This window comes from Rhea americana, unplaced genomic scaffold (genome assembly GCF_003343005.1).
Source record: "Rhea americana isolate MKP2758 unplaced genomic scaffold, rheAme1 scaffold_11, whole genome shotgun sequence".
Lineage (NCBI taxonomy): Eukaryota > Metazoa > Chordata > Aves > Rheiformes > Rheidae > Rhea > Rhea americana.
Genome location: NW_028185150.1, coordinates 8738682 through 8753413, shown reverse-complemented (window position 1 = coordinate 8753413; position 14732 = coordinate 8738682). Strand labels below are relative to the sequence as shown.

Here is a 14732-nt window from a genome sequence, read left to right as displayed (position 1 = left end):
AATACCACTTTTCAAGCTAATACTGCTTGAAAACAGCTGTTGGTAATTTCTTTTCTTCTTTTTGGACAGATAAACTCCAAGAAGCTTAGTGGAAAATTATTAGTAGAGAAAGGCTACAGACCTGGTCTCCTACATTAAGGAGTGTCAAAATCAAGAAAAAAACAGCAGTAACTGTTCTCTTTAACAGTATCTTAGAACTACAGACTATCCTAAAGAAAGGGGAAGTAACAGTTAATGCTCTAAGTAGCAGTTCAGATAAGAGCTCAAAGATATGCTGTAAGAACTATTCACATAACCACAGAACAGTTGAGGTTGGAAGGGACCATTGTAAATTGTCTAGTCCAACCCCCCTGCTCAAGTAGGGTCACCTAGAGCATGTTGCCCAGGACCCTATCTAGACGTTTTTTGGAGTATCTCCACAAAGGAGACTTGACAATTCCTCTGGCAACCTGTTTGAGTAAAGAATTTTTTCCTTATGTCCAGATGGACCTTCCCATGTTTCAGCTGGTGCCCAGCTGGACACTATGGAAAGGAGTTTGGTCCCATCCTCTCTACACTCTCCCTTCATATTGATAAGGTCCCTCCTTAGTCTTCTCTTCTCTGGGCTGAACAGCCCAAGCCTTTCTCAGAGAGATGCTTCAGCCCCTTCATCATCATAGCAGCCCTCCACTGGACTTGCTGAGCAGCTCTAGGTCTCTGGAATCCAGCACAGGACACAGATTCCAGATGTGACCTCACCAGGGCTGAATAGAGGGGCAGACCTGTTGCTCCTGACTTGCTGGCAATTCTCTGCCTATTGCATCCCAAAATACCRTTGGCCTTCTTGGCCACAAGGGCACATTGATGGCTCACTCTTGTTGTTGTCCACCAGGACTCCCAGGTTCTCTGCACAACTCCTTTCCAGCAGATAAGCCCCCAGCTTGCACTGCTGCATGATGTTATTTCTCCTGGGTGCAGGACTCTGCACTTCCCTTTGCTGCACTTTGTAAGTTACTCTCTCTGCCCAACTCTCCAGCCTGTCCAGGTCTCTGAATGGCAGCACAGTCCTCTGGTCTATCAGCCACTCCTCCTAGCTTTGCGTCATCAGCAAACCTGCTGAGGAGACACTCTGTTCCTTCATCCAGGTAACTGATGAATAAGTTGAATAAGACTGGACTTGGTATTGACTCTTTGGGGACACCGCTAGCTACAGGMCTCCAACTAGACTCTATGCTGATGATCACAATTCTGCGAGTTGGACTGAGAACTGTCTGAAYGGCAGAACTCACTGTCTACTCATCTAACCCATACTTTAGCTGGTCTATGAGGAAGTTACAGGAGACTGTGTTAAAAGCCTTACTAAAGTCAAGGCAGACAAAATCCACTGCTCTGCCATCATCCATCCAGCCAGTCATTCCATCATAGAAGGCTATCAGATTGGTTCCTGTTTGTGAATCCACACTGACTACTCCTGGTCACCTTCTCATCCTTCATATGCTTGGAAATGGCATCCAGGATGAGCTGCTCCATCACTTTTCCAGGGATAGAGGTGAGGATCGCTGGCCTGTAGCTCCTTGGGTTCTCCTCCTTGCTTTTCTTGAAGGCTACAGTGACATTAGCCTTCTTCCAGTTCTCAGGCACCTTTCTTGATCAGCACAACCTTTCAAAGATGATGGACAGCAGCCTAGCAATGATGTCCGTCAGCTTCCTCAGCACTCATAGGTGCACTGCACACCATCAAGGCCCACGTACTTATGAATGTCAGGTTTACTTAAATGTTCTCTAACTCAGTCCTCCTCCTCCAAGGGAAAATCTTCATTTCTCCTGACTTTCTCCTTGGTCACCAGGGTCAGGGATTCCTGAGAGCCAGTCTTAGCAGTAAAGACTGAAACAAAGAAGGCATTCAGTATCTGTCTTTTCCATATCTTTTGTCACCAAGGCCCCTGCCACATTTAGCAGTCAGCCCACATTTTGCCTAGTCTTCCTCCTGCTGCTCATGTATTTAAARAAGTCCTTCTTGCTGCTCTTAACATCCCYTGCCACATTGAGCTCCAAATGGGTCTTGGCATTCTTAGTCCCATCCCTGCATACAGTGCCCTTTATTTCTCCCAGGTGGGCAGTCCTAGCTTACACCTTCTGTCCACTTCCTGTTTGTTTGAGTTTTGCCATCAGTTTCTTGTTCATCCATGCATGTCTCCTGCCCCCTTTGCTCAACTTCTTGCTCACTAAGATGCACCCTTCTTGAGCTTGGAGGAGGTGATCCTTGAGCACTGACCAGCTCTCTGGGTCCTCTCCTCCCTTTAGGGTCCATGGGATTCTTCCAAGAAGATCCCTGAAGAGGTCAACATTTGCACTCCTGAAGTCCAGGGTTGTGATCCTACTTCCTGCCCTACTTCTTCCTCATAGGATCCTCAGAACTCCACCATCTCAGGGTCACCAGAGCCAAGGCTGCCTCCAATTTCTCCAAACAGCCTTTCCTTGTTTATTAGTACAAGATCAAGCAGCGAACTTCTCCTCACCAGTTCCTCCATCACCTGTGCCAGAAAGTTATCATTAGTGCTCTCCAGGAACCTCCTGGATTGTTTGTGCCTTCCTATGTTGTTCCTCCAGCATATATCAAATTGGTTTAAGTCCATCATGAGAACTAGGGCTTGTGATTGTGAGGCTGGTTCTTGCTATCCGTCTGTAGAAAGCCTCATCAATTCCCCCTTCCTGATCAGGTAGTCGGTAGCAAATGCCCATAACACATTGCCCATGTTAATATGCCCCTTAATCCTTACCCCATGCAGACCTCTATACATTCCAGTTTTTCTCTCACATACAGGGTGGTGACTCCTCCTCCTCACCTTCCCAGTCTGTTCTTCCTAAAGGACCTTTAGCCATCCACAGCAACATTCCAGACATGCGAGTTATACCACTGTCTCTGTAATCTCAATGAGATCATAGCCCTGTGACTGCACACAAATCTCTAATTCCCTATGCTGTGTGCATTGGTATACAGGCACCTCAGAGAGGTATCTGAGCATACTGATTTCCCAGAAGGAGCGCAAGAGCTTTCCCCAGCATATTGTCTTGTAGGTACTTCTTTAGCTGCATGCAATTGCTGGAGGTATCACCACTTCAGCCTTGTTCTGCTGACTGCATGATATCCGTAACTCTTCCCTTTCTCCATCTTTCCTAGTTTAAAGCTCTCCTTGTCAAGCTGGCAAGCCTGTTGTCAAAGATATGTGCACCCCATTTAGTGAGGTGGATCCCATCCCTCCCAATCAATTGTCAGTCTTCAAACGGGATCCCATGGTCACAGAAAACAAAACTCTGCTGCTAACACCAGTGGTGCAGCCAATTGTTTTCTTGGAGTATCTGTCTACTCCTCCCATCCCTTCCCTCACTAGGAGGACTGAGGAGAAAATGACCTGCATCGCCACATCCTGACCRCCATCCTCAGAGCTCTGTAATCCCGTATTTACTTTCCAAGTTGCACTTGATAGTACTGTTGGTGCCTACATGGAAGAGTCGCAGGTGGCAATAGTCAGAGGGGTGGACAAGCTTTGGAAGTCCTTCCATGACACCTCWGATCTGAGCCTTGGCAGGCAGCGAACCTCTTTAGACAACATGCCAGCTTGGCATGCCTCCATGCCCTGCAGCAGAGAATCACCCACTATAATCACTCATCCTTTCTTCTGGGTGTTCCTAAGTGACTCAAGTTCCATCAGCCCAGCTGCTTCACTTGAAGGCATGCCCAGCTTCTTCTCAGCATTGATATCTTTGATACCTTTGATATCTTTGAAAGTTGATCATAGTAGTAATGTAAACACTATTGTCCACTCAAGTAATCTTAGAAAACTTGTGCTATGCACAGCTACTTCCTGGCTTTTTGTTGCAAGGTCCATTATGGCTTCAAACAAGCAAAAGACCTGTCTGTCCTGACACAAGTAATCTTCTTYAGGGCTACGTTATTCTGGAGTGATTTTTGCATGAAAAATTGGACAGATATTTTCCAGAGTTTTAACAGGTGGCCACATCATTTTTCTCTTTCTCACAGCGACTGAGATTTCAATTCCCTTAAACACCCAATTAATCATTTACATTTACGCACCTAAGGACTATCTGAAAGGAAAGGATGTGGAACCTGAAGAATATTTATATAGGTCTATTGACACAAATTTGCTAGTGTCCACAGAAAGCATTCTTCCCTACCAGAGCACTAAAAATGCAAGTTAATAGTATTGTTAAACCAACAACTGCCACAGAGAATGGAACCACTTTCCTATTCGCATCTTCTGCCACATGTTTCCCTTCACTGGGACTTCTCAGGTAGTTCAGGAAACTGAACTAATCCCTCTGGGATCAGGGTAACAACCAGTTTTCTGCTCCTTTATGTTATACAACTGTCTATCTTCAGGGTCAAACAAGAAAAGACATGCTGTTGGTGAGGTAAAGGAGGGAGCAAGGCAATATACCACTGTACCTGTACCATCAAACCAATCCCTAGTATCAGAACACAAGCTAACACAGGACCACTCATAAAGCCAGTAGGAATTAAATTTTACTCTTGCAGTAACAGTCCTCTTCTCCAAGCTTATACATGCTGACTAGACCTAGATAATCTTAATGAAGGCAACCCAGATATAGATGGATTCTTGCTGTGGAGTCAGTGCTGAATAACATTGCCTAATCTTTTCAGCTTTGAGGGGAGGACAAGGGACAGATTGTTCAATTGCACAAAATAATATTTTTGTGTTTGTGACAACATGCTCTAGTACAAACTCCTTTATTATTTCCTTTATTTTTTGCCCCTGCCACAAGAGGGCCTTTACAAGCTTTTCAAAAAGCACTTATTGCTAGTCCTCCTCTTATTTCCTACATATTGGAAATATCTTGTATTCCTACAACTGACATGCAACCTACAAATGCATGTCTGACTCTTAACAAGTGTTTTCTGAACTTTATAGTCACCTTTAACAAGAAGACAACAGTTGAAGTTATCATAGTACACTTTGATGGTTCTTATAGTACACATCATTTTGCTCTTGATCTAAGGGAGACCACAGCAGTTGGTTGGTGGCTTTTTTCTTTTTTCTTTTCCTCTAAACTACTTCCGTGAATCTAGAAGACTTCCTTCCATTACAAAAACAAAGTAAGATATCAGTACAATCTCTTTAAAAAGGTGCATTTTCAACAGTATCACTCGGGCTCCACTAACAAAGAGGTGGAAGAGATGTTTTAGAGATGCCACCACCTGTCAAGCTATTGCAATACACAAACAAGTGACAGCAAGGCTTGGACTCCTGGAACAAAAGCGGATATCCTAGGGAACTTTTAAATGCGTGTTTCAGGACCTTTTGTCATGCACTGCATATGACGCTACAGCTGTAAATTGTAAGACATGAAGGGCACAAATATCTTCCACACCTTTAATTACCAACATTCCACTTCATGAGTAAAATTTGAATATATACCTCTTCCTAAACTCAGACGCATATTCCCCTACTGCATATACAACGTATAAAATCACTAGAAAGAAAATGGAAACTTACGTTTTAAGAGAGACAAACCCACAGACCACACATGCACTGATCAACAAACTGCACCTCCTTCACCTTCTTCATAACTGTTTGGCCTTTTCTAAACTTTACAGTGTTACTAGTACCTCTGTTTTATTGGAAAGACATGTGTTTATGATAAATTGAGTCTACTTTTCCCCACTGTTTTAAGTAAACGCTCAAGTTCTTTCCATCTTCTTTCTAGCAAAAAAGAAATTACTTTAAATGGAAAAGAAAATTATGTAATTCACAAATTCTCAAAAAAACCACTTTCAGCTAACATCAGAAAAGCCTTAGTAGTATTGTATTTAAGTTACGTATATTCTGTCCACTTCAACACATCAACTTGATAGTGAGATTTACTCTTTTTAATTTTGCCAGCATTACACAGTCCACAGTAAGCAGAAATGACAAAGGTGCTTGGCTTCTCAAAGCTAAATCTGTTCATGAGGCAACCCTAACAAGCTTTCAGGTTTCCCAATGAGCACTACTCACCTTGGATTTGCCTGGGGCTGGTTAAATCTCTCTATCCTGCTAGGGTGTCATCAAAGGCCTTCACAAAACAGGACAGCAAAAGACAGGCGTATCCTCATATGACTACTGGCATTTCAACACCATGTAACTATGACAGTCAGCAAAAGAATGTCTTCACCTGCAGCTTTTGTATCATCCCATGATAGGGGAGACGTAGACGGCAAGGTTGTAAACACACACACTTGCACTCAAGGTTGGGAAAAAAAGATATTAACATGTTGTCTCTGTATGTTCAGAACTCAGGAAGTATTTAGCTGCCAAATCAGTTTTCATACAGACATCTATGTGAATTACAATATTCACATACCCTTACAACAACCATGTTTAAGAAAATGGTTTCTTAACACAAGTTAAGAAACAGAACTAAGAATAATATTCAGAGTGATAGTAAGGTTAGTACAGACTAATCTCACTAGCCTGCATTAACCTCACTAGCACCCTGAATATTATTCTTAGTCCACAGACTATTCCATCTTGGGTCTCCAGTCCCCACTGGAAAATTGTACCAGGATTGTCCTTCCAAAGTACCACTTAAGACATGTAACATGTCTCCATCACAAGCAGCTGTGTTGTCTGAAGAACTAAGTCTGCATCAGTATTTCAACTGTCCCAGAAACATCTTTTAATGTTAGGTCCTGTGAGCCCATTTCTCACAACAGGGAATGGAGTTAGCTGTGGGTGGCTGTGATCAACCTCCCATGTAGGCAATTTCTCTGCTTTCTTTGTTCCACCAAACAATCCAGGAGGAATGGTTTGAAAGCTAGGAGCCATCTCTTCTCTCATGCCATCAACACAAATTTYAAAGGAATTAATGTTATACTTAACTTCTATCCTACAAACAGTCCACAGAATTAATTTGTTTTTCTTGCAGAACACTTGACATCATAAAGGTTAAAAATGGCACCAGCGTAATCCTAACAGAACAGGCTATGCTAGAAAAGTGAATCAATACTGCAGCAAAAGCTCAAAGCCTATGTTTTGGTCAAGATATTCATTAAGTAGTTAAACACAGCTGAGCACTGTCTCAGGGCTCCAGAGAATACCATGGGCTGGTAACTGAACTGTGATGCATGCCCAGAAAACAGCAGCTGCAAAGTCATATGCTTAACTTGTCCCCTCTCCATTCAGTAATTAAGATAAAAATAAAAAATAAAAACAAAAGTCTGCCAGTTGGAAAGTTGTTGAAAGTAGCACAGAGGAAACTAGTAATAGCAAACACTTTTTAATCAATGAAAAAAGTCAGTTCAGGTTTGAGAAATCCACAAATTGAGCAGACCAACCAAAGTGCTATCTACTCTATAGAATCATATATTTGTAAAGGTGATTTTGACACAAAAAATAAATGCAGGCAATAAATGTGTTTGAAAWCATTCTTGATTTGAGGAGGGAAAAGAAAATAAAAGGAAAATATATTTAGTGCCTTCCTCACAAGGGCCTTCAAAGGACATACTTAAATTGACTGTATCACAGGCATATTCAGACAGCAGACTACTGTGATCAATAATCTTATTTGACTGAGAAAGGTACACTATGGGTTGTTCAAGGGTGGAGGGAAGGATGCAACCTGCAGTCATGTTACCTTTTAGGTCTTCAGATAGAAATTACTGGGGAGGGAAAATTACCAATCAGTTCACATAACAGAACCTGTAAAATGACGTAAACCAGTGAGTAAGTTTCATCATCTACTTTGCTTCTGTTTTACTGGTACGTTAAAACAACTTAGACTGACCAAAACAATGTGGTGTGTGGCCAGTGTGGAGTACACAATACTGTGTACTTTGCCAATTGTCTATCTTCCAGATCACCTGCCACAGTCACCAATGCATCTGTTCTAAATACTGGCTGATAGAGTGGATGCTTATTTACAGCCTAACTTTCCAGTACAATCAAGAAAAATATCCAAAACTATTCTAACTGCAGAATATAAATGTTAGAATATCTGAGTTATATACTGAGCCCCTTCTACTTGCATGACGTTTACAATTATAATCATTCCCCCAGCTTTAATATACAAACAAGATATATTCCTTCAAAAGAAGGKATCACACCCTGGCAATTTAAGAGAAATGTAAGATAGTATGTGTATTTAAAACATTGAAAAGGGATATCCCTCAAGGAAAAGAGAAGTAGTTAGAATGACATGGATCAAGTTCTAAATTCACTGTGACAACTTCCAGGCCCAGGATTTACAGAATCTCTATGCAAGCTCCTAYACTAAGTCCAACCCCTGCTATTATGTTATTAAACAGTATACTCAACTTGTAATGATCTAACCATAATGAGTCACATAATATTAAATTCCGTTTTCCAGAACTCTTCTATTGCAAAATATACAATACCATGGGAATTTTCAAAAATAATCTTTGCATTTTGGTACTCATAAAATGAAATGAGCTTTGTTTTCAAATGGATGAAAACATGGTAAAGAAGTGCTCTCAAATTCTAGAAATGTGCATTCAGTGCTATATGTATTTGGTGCCTGGATTTCCCACCTGTAACAGAGAATGCTTCCACAACCTTTTAAACTTACCATTTTATCTCCCCCAAACCAGAGTTTAGAATACAGACATCTGGAAACAGCCTTCCAGTTTCAAATTTTTTAGTGCTCAGTTTTAATTTATCTAAATTAACAGCACTGATTCAGATTCTTATTCTTTGTTTCCAACATAAGGTGTTTATGCAGATCACCCATAACCTCTGGGACAAAAACTCTTTTAGCTTTGTAAGGAAAGTAATCTAAAAAGGCTAGAACTAGTAGTCTCAATCCTGAAACAAAGGTGACCAGAACACTAAACAGAAATTCTGACCCAGTCTCATSACAGTCTCTTGTAATGGCCTTTCTATTATCCCTACCAAAAAAATACCTGATGGATGATGGATGTATCTGAAGAACAGCTCTCTCACCCTCATCACAAACTATGATAATTAGGATTATCTTCTAATCATTCAAGCAAGACTGAAATATACATTATTAAATTTCATCCTTTTTCAACTTCTCCAGCACATCAGCACTACATATYGGTCCTGCTCAACATCGACAGTATCTTTAGCATAAGACATCACTGACCTCCTTTGATATGTATACATTATCCCTAAACTACAGCATATTCTATTCTGTATTTCTATTCCAATAAAAATTAAGTATAACCATTCAGAAAGCATGCTGGAAAATAAACATTGCAAGTAATATCTTACCTTGTCCTAAGAGCCACCCAAGCAGCATCAATGTCAGCATACAGATTCTTCTCTGTTGGTTTCCCAGAACTTGCACCATATCCAGAATAATCATATGAGAATATGTTGCAATTAATCCGTGAACCCAGTCCTATGTAAAAGCTGCTCATCTGACCTAGGTCAACAGCATTTCCATGCGAGAAGAGCAAAGTATACTTGGCACTAGGCGAGCAGCGCACAAACATACAGGCAATCCTGTTACCTTTACTTGTTCTAGTCATGAAGCACTCAATGGCATCTTTTTCTCTGGAAGAATACTGCCAGTCTGCTCGCTCTGAGAGATGTAAAGTCCAGCGACTACCACTCTCATCACACATCAGTGTGTATGTCGGGTCAGGAGGTAAAAATGCCAGTTTGGAAGCAATTTTCCCTGGGCATGGTGGACAACAGAACAGGCAACACAGTTCACTAAAGGAAAGATTATTCATCTTCTAGTCTGAAATAGGAAGAGAGAGTGGTATCAGTTTCTAGTTACAATCCCCCATAAAAAGAACAAAGAAAAACTCACGAAAAATATAAACTTAGCCTCTCTAACAAATGAATAATTTTAGCTGGCGCATTTAACAAAACGTATCTATAGTTATATGAACAAATTCCTATACAAGTTTATTTGATTTTATTAACTGATCCAAAATGAAAGAAAAATATTAACTCTAACACCCTGTCAGTTTTAAAGTTGAAAATYGAAATACATTTATCCATAGCAAGAACAAGCATTAATTTTGGAGTTTGTTTTGAGGAAATAAAGCCCTTTACTTCAAGGCAGTAACAGAAGTCTTCACMTCCTTGAAAAATATACATCTCTTTAAAGAACTATTAAAATATGCTATCATGTTTGCAGGATATGAAGGCAATGAAGATCTCTGTAGCCAAGGATCACTAAAATGCTTCCCAACTGGAGAGAAAATAAGAGTAATGGGCCTCTGCAAGCAGTATCAGCAGCATGAAAGGTGCATGAAGATCCAAATTTTTAGGAAGCAAAATAAGGTACTTCTACCAGCCTACAGAGTACTGGAGACCTTCAGTACGCTAAAATCCAGCAATAAACTCTCACCTGCTCCTCACACTGCCTGGCACCAGTGTTTCTGAGCCCTTGACAGAAGTTATTAGACAAGGTTCCTGCCTTACGATTTGAAATTGAGATCACGTCAATATTATCTGTTTTAATAAGGCTATTTTTACTCTATGTTAAAAAAAAAAATCCCACACCCAAACACTGTATCAGCAGATACTTGACAAATTAATACAACCTACAATACCAATTACAGGTACTGGTTAACAAGGTGGAGAATAATAGTGATAATAATGAAATACTACATATACACCTGAAACAAGCTTGATAAAGACACAGCTRCTTTGTCAGAGAGGCACTTTTCCCTCTTAAGGAGTAGGGAAGAAAAACGTGTTGGTAACTTGCTCACAGGAAGAAGGGGTGACGAAGTCTACCAAGAACCATGCTGGCTACAGAGCACAGCTAAGATAAGCATTCTTCTTCCTTTCTTGATGCTAAGGTGTCTGATATTTCAGCTTAAACAGTTTTTCCATCCCAACTCTATCCTTAGGTCTCTAATTCAGTTCTCAATAGATCATACAAACAGTAACACTCGTATAGCTTGATGTGCCATCTTCAATGGCTAGATCTGAGTCTATGATCAGGAATAAAACAAGCTAGCTATAACATCTGCGCTGGTTCAGAAATACCTGCGTAGTCCAGCAACAACAGAAAAATCTTACTTCTAACTATAATACTTTGCAATATTGGATTAGATTTCAAAATTAATCCTCTAGCTTGTATACAAGTGTAGTGTTCATGCCTGCACACACTGCCAACTCCTTTGAAAAGMTTCATAGAATACTGTTGTAGGAACTGTTGAATATAGATCACAGCACAACTATCATTATTTTGTATTTGTGAGCGGTGTCCAACCTATTACAAGCTATGAATATATACTGCACGTAATATCTCAAAGAAAGCATACTTGTAGAGTAGTAAATAAGCACCACAAGACAGCCTGATGAACAACATGAGCATTCTTGGAATAATACTGCTCTTTGTAGTGGGGGRAAAAAAAAAGTGTTTTGCCAAGAATGCTATGGTTGAGCKCTTTTATTTTAGACCTCCAGTTTTCTCTGAAACAGAGGGAAACCACATATTCTTAGATATCACGGGTAGCCAAACACTACTAACACAGGAGATGGCTGAAAGGGTACACTGGTCACCTTCCACAAAAATCAGATTGTTTCTTGAATGACCAGTACTGAATAAAAATGACCGTATTTCTGGTAGCTAAAGAAACAATAACCGCATATATGTAATCAGTACAAGTAGTCACTGAAACTTGTAATGGCTCATCTGTTTTCTGCCAGGCAAGATCATCTGGATATTAAGTTTAAATTTAATCTGCAAGACAAGAAGAGGGACCACGGATTTGCAAAAGGCTTAAACTATCTTATACATACAAAAAGCTCAGCATTTTTTCCTTCTTTACTTTTCTTGGAGCTGATGAGAATGAACTGGAGATCACCCAGATCACAACCTGGAGAAACTGTTTCAATACTTGAACAGGTTCTTTTTGCAAAAGAGTCTGTAACCCAGAATTCAACCATTCTATTTCTACTAGAATAACAATCATACTGACCTGTTCTGAGTGACTTTTTCCACTTTATTGGAAAAACTGAAGGCTAGATACATATAATACAAACTGTTTTATGTTAAATATTTATTTATAATTTACATGAAAAATCTAGCCACATCTCCAAAAGTGAGATACAAATAGCCTGCTATAGCCAAGACCAACATACTGCCTTCTATCCCAGCAACAGAACTATCGCTATAGAATTTCTTGCTTTCTTCTCAATCCACATGTCAGAAAGATTTAAAAGGTAAGTTTACTTTATGTATAACTATAAACAACACAAACTACAAATATGATTTCACTCAAAAAATATTTGCTATTTGTCCTAGTCATTTCAGAAGACTGAAAGCTGGTCTGTGGAATTCACATACACAGCAATATGGCAATAACCATTTCAAGTCATACTAGAGACTAAACAGAATCAGCTGAGGTGGTACAGTCCCCTCAAATAGCTTAAATGTGCTAAAAATTGACTTTTGCGACATATGGCAAATTATGAGCCATGCTGACGAATGTAACTCGGATACAATTTCACTCCTATAGTAGACTGTAACATAGCTTTTARGTAATGTTTCACTCAGTCCAATGGAAACTCTCTTCAATCTAAAAATTGTGATCCTGCTATTGTTCTCCATTTAAATCAACAAAAAATACTTGCTATTTCCCTTACCTGAATGTCCTAAAAACACATCACACCCCTAGCCCCACTAACTGAATAAATCTGACACACAATACCTACTGAACTCCCTCAGGAGGATACCTTCAACTAAATGCAAACAATGTTTTCATTATACTGGAACTGATTTGTCATTCATTGTATTCACATGAGTGTGTTCTTAACCTCCGGATCTGGAATGAAATCAGGATGTGAGAGTCTCCAGAGTGTATAGAGTAATTCTGATATCAGTGTTTAAAAGTACAACTGAATCAGCATTTCAACCTAGTAGTTATCCATGAGATGTCATCATTTAATTTCAGTTAGAATACTCATTATCTTTCCTCAAAAGGTATACACGTGAGATACTCCATTGAAGGGATTAGTGGATTTATTATTTTTTAGGTGTTTTTAATGAACCAAAAGCATTTAAACATGATTTCCTAATGCTTCATCTAGCCAAGAATTGTTAAGATACAGGTTAAAAAAAAAAAGTCACAAGTAAACCTTTATTCAGCATCACCCAGCATTGGCAATAGCAGTTCAAAATTCCATTTAGAAATGAACAGACTTAAAGATCAATAATTCCATTAAGTCTAAAATAAGACTTATAGAACATCAAGAAAATATGAGTGAATTTGTGTTAAAAATCACTTTAATAACATGCTGGCCTGATGACTGCTTTATCTGAACTCTTTTACTAAAACTGAGGGAAGAAACAACATCCACCATAGATTCCCTCAAGCAGACAGTTCCACAGATACAGGTGAATGTTTTTAACTCATCTATTCAAAACTTGTGTTAGTAAACACAGTCCTATTACCATCTAACATCTTTTTAGCACGCATGATGTAAATAAATATTTTCCCTCTTTACAGCAGCATCTTCAAATGTAGAGATCTACATACCTCAACAACRTAAGTATTTCACTACTTCTGCTTGTTAATTCTGTGCTAATAAAGAAACTAATGCTGTTCTGCAAAGACAGTTCCTGATGCTAGTAAAATTACTCATTAAAAAAAAAAAGGATACTAAGAGAAACATATATATCCTTTAAAATCCAAAATTTTGCATCTTTACTAAACAGAAAAAAAATCTACAAAAGAAACTGAAATACATTGGCTTTTATTACTGCATCTAGATAGACTAAGAAATAAAACAGATCTAAATAGCATTACCTATACCCACCCTTTGCGGGACAGATTTTAAGAGGAAAAAAGAAATTATTTTATTAACTATATCTTTAACTCTCTCATGAGTAAAAAAAGTAAAGTACAAAATGGCAAAATTAAAACTGCCTACAGGCAGTAGTTTTAATCCATTCTTTAGCAATTAACCTTTTCACCGAGGCCAACAGAAGAGGGGGAAAAAAAAGGCTGTCTAACCAGAAAGAARAGCTCAAGTGTTTATCTTAGGACTCCTAAGATAACATGTTATTTCTTTCATATAAGCAAGTATTCCTGACTTCATCCCTCTGTAAACCATAATGGGAGAACAGTTTCTATTATTTATACCTCCAAGTACTTCACTCCATATTAGTAGCTTAGCCTCAAACACCCAACCTTTGCAAACACTTACCTAAAAATGATCTTATACTTACATTAAACATAAATTATTCTAATCCTGTATTTAAAGTTTAATTACTTTTTTCAGAAGAATTATTCACAAGAACAAGTTGCTCTTGTTAACCTTGTAAATACAGCTGACAGTTTGTAAGTTTAATGTTGCTCTAACTCAGCAACAAGCAAAAGCTCACATTGCTGGGTTTTTTTAATCATCATTTTTTATTATATATAGCTGAAATAAGAAACTATGGCACAGCGTATATCACCCTTTCAATGAAGATAACAAAAAGGACATTTGAGTTTAAGCCACTATTGAAACACTAACAATCATTACACCATGTACAGTACATTATTTTGGAACAGAAGGCTATGAACATTTCCAACTTGTTTAATAGTCAAAAGAGCAAAATGTGAAAAGGTATTGTTAAAATAAAAGTGCACAAAAATCAGTATCTAACTTAGTGTTATATAAAAGTATTAAATTAATGGAACTATTCAGAAGGAACACATAGCAGATCTGGAAAAGAACACAGAGGAAGTCTTTCAGCAAGAAAAAGCCCATACCCAGAAATACCTTGAAGTAACT

The 14732-nt window shown here is 38.9% G+C and overlaps 1 protein-coding gene across 1 annotated transcript in view; it reads right to left on the bottom strand.

Annotated features, from left to right (window-relative positions):
- Positions 1 to 9765, bottom strand: part of ABHD17B (abhydrolase domain containing 17B, depalmitoylase) — a 14473-nt gene extending 4708 nt beyond the window's left edge. Inside the window, exon 1 of the mRNA XM_085313712.1 lies at positions 9252 to 9765. Coding sequence (XP_085169838.1) covers positions 9252 to 9718 — 467 coding nt within the window. The 5' untranslated portion in view covers positions 9719 to 9765. The remainder of the gene's footprint in view (positions 1 to 9251) is intronic.
- Between the last annotated feature and the right edge of the window lie 4967 nt (positions 9766 to 14732).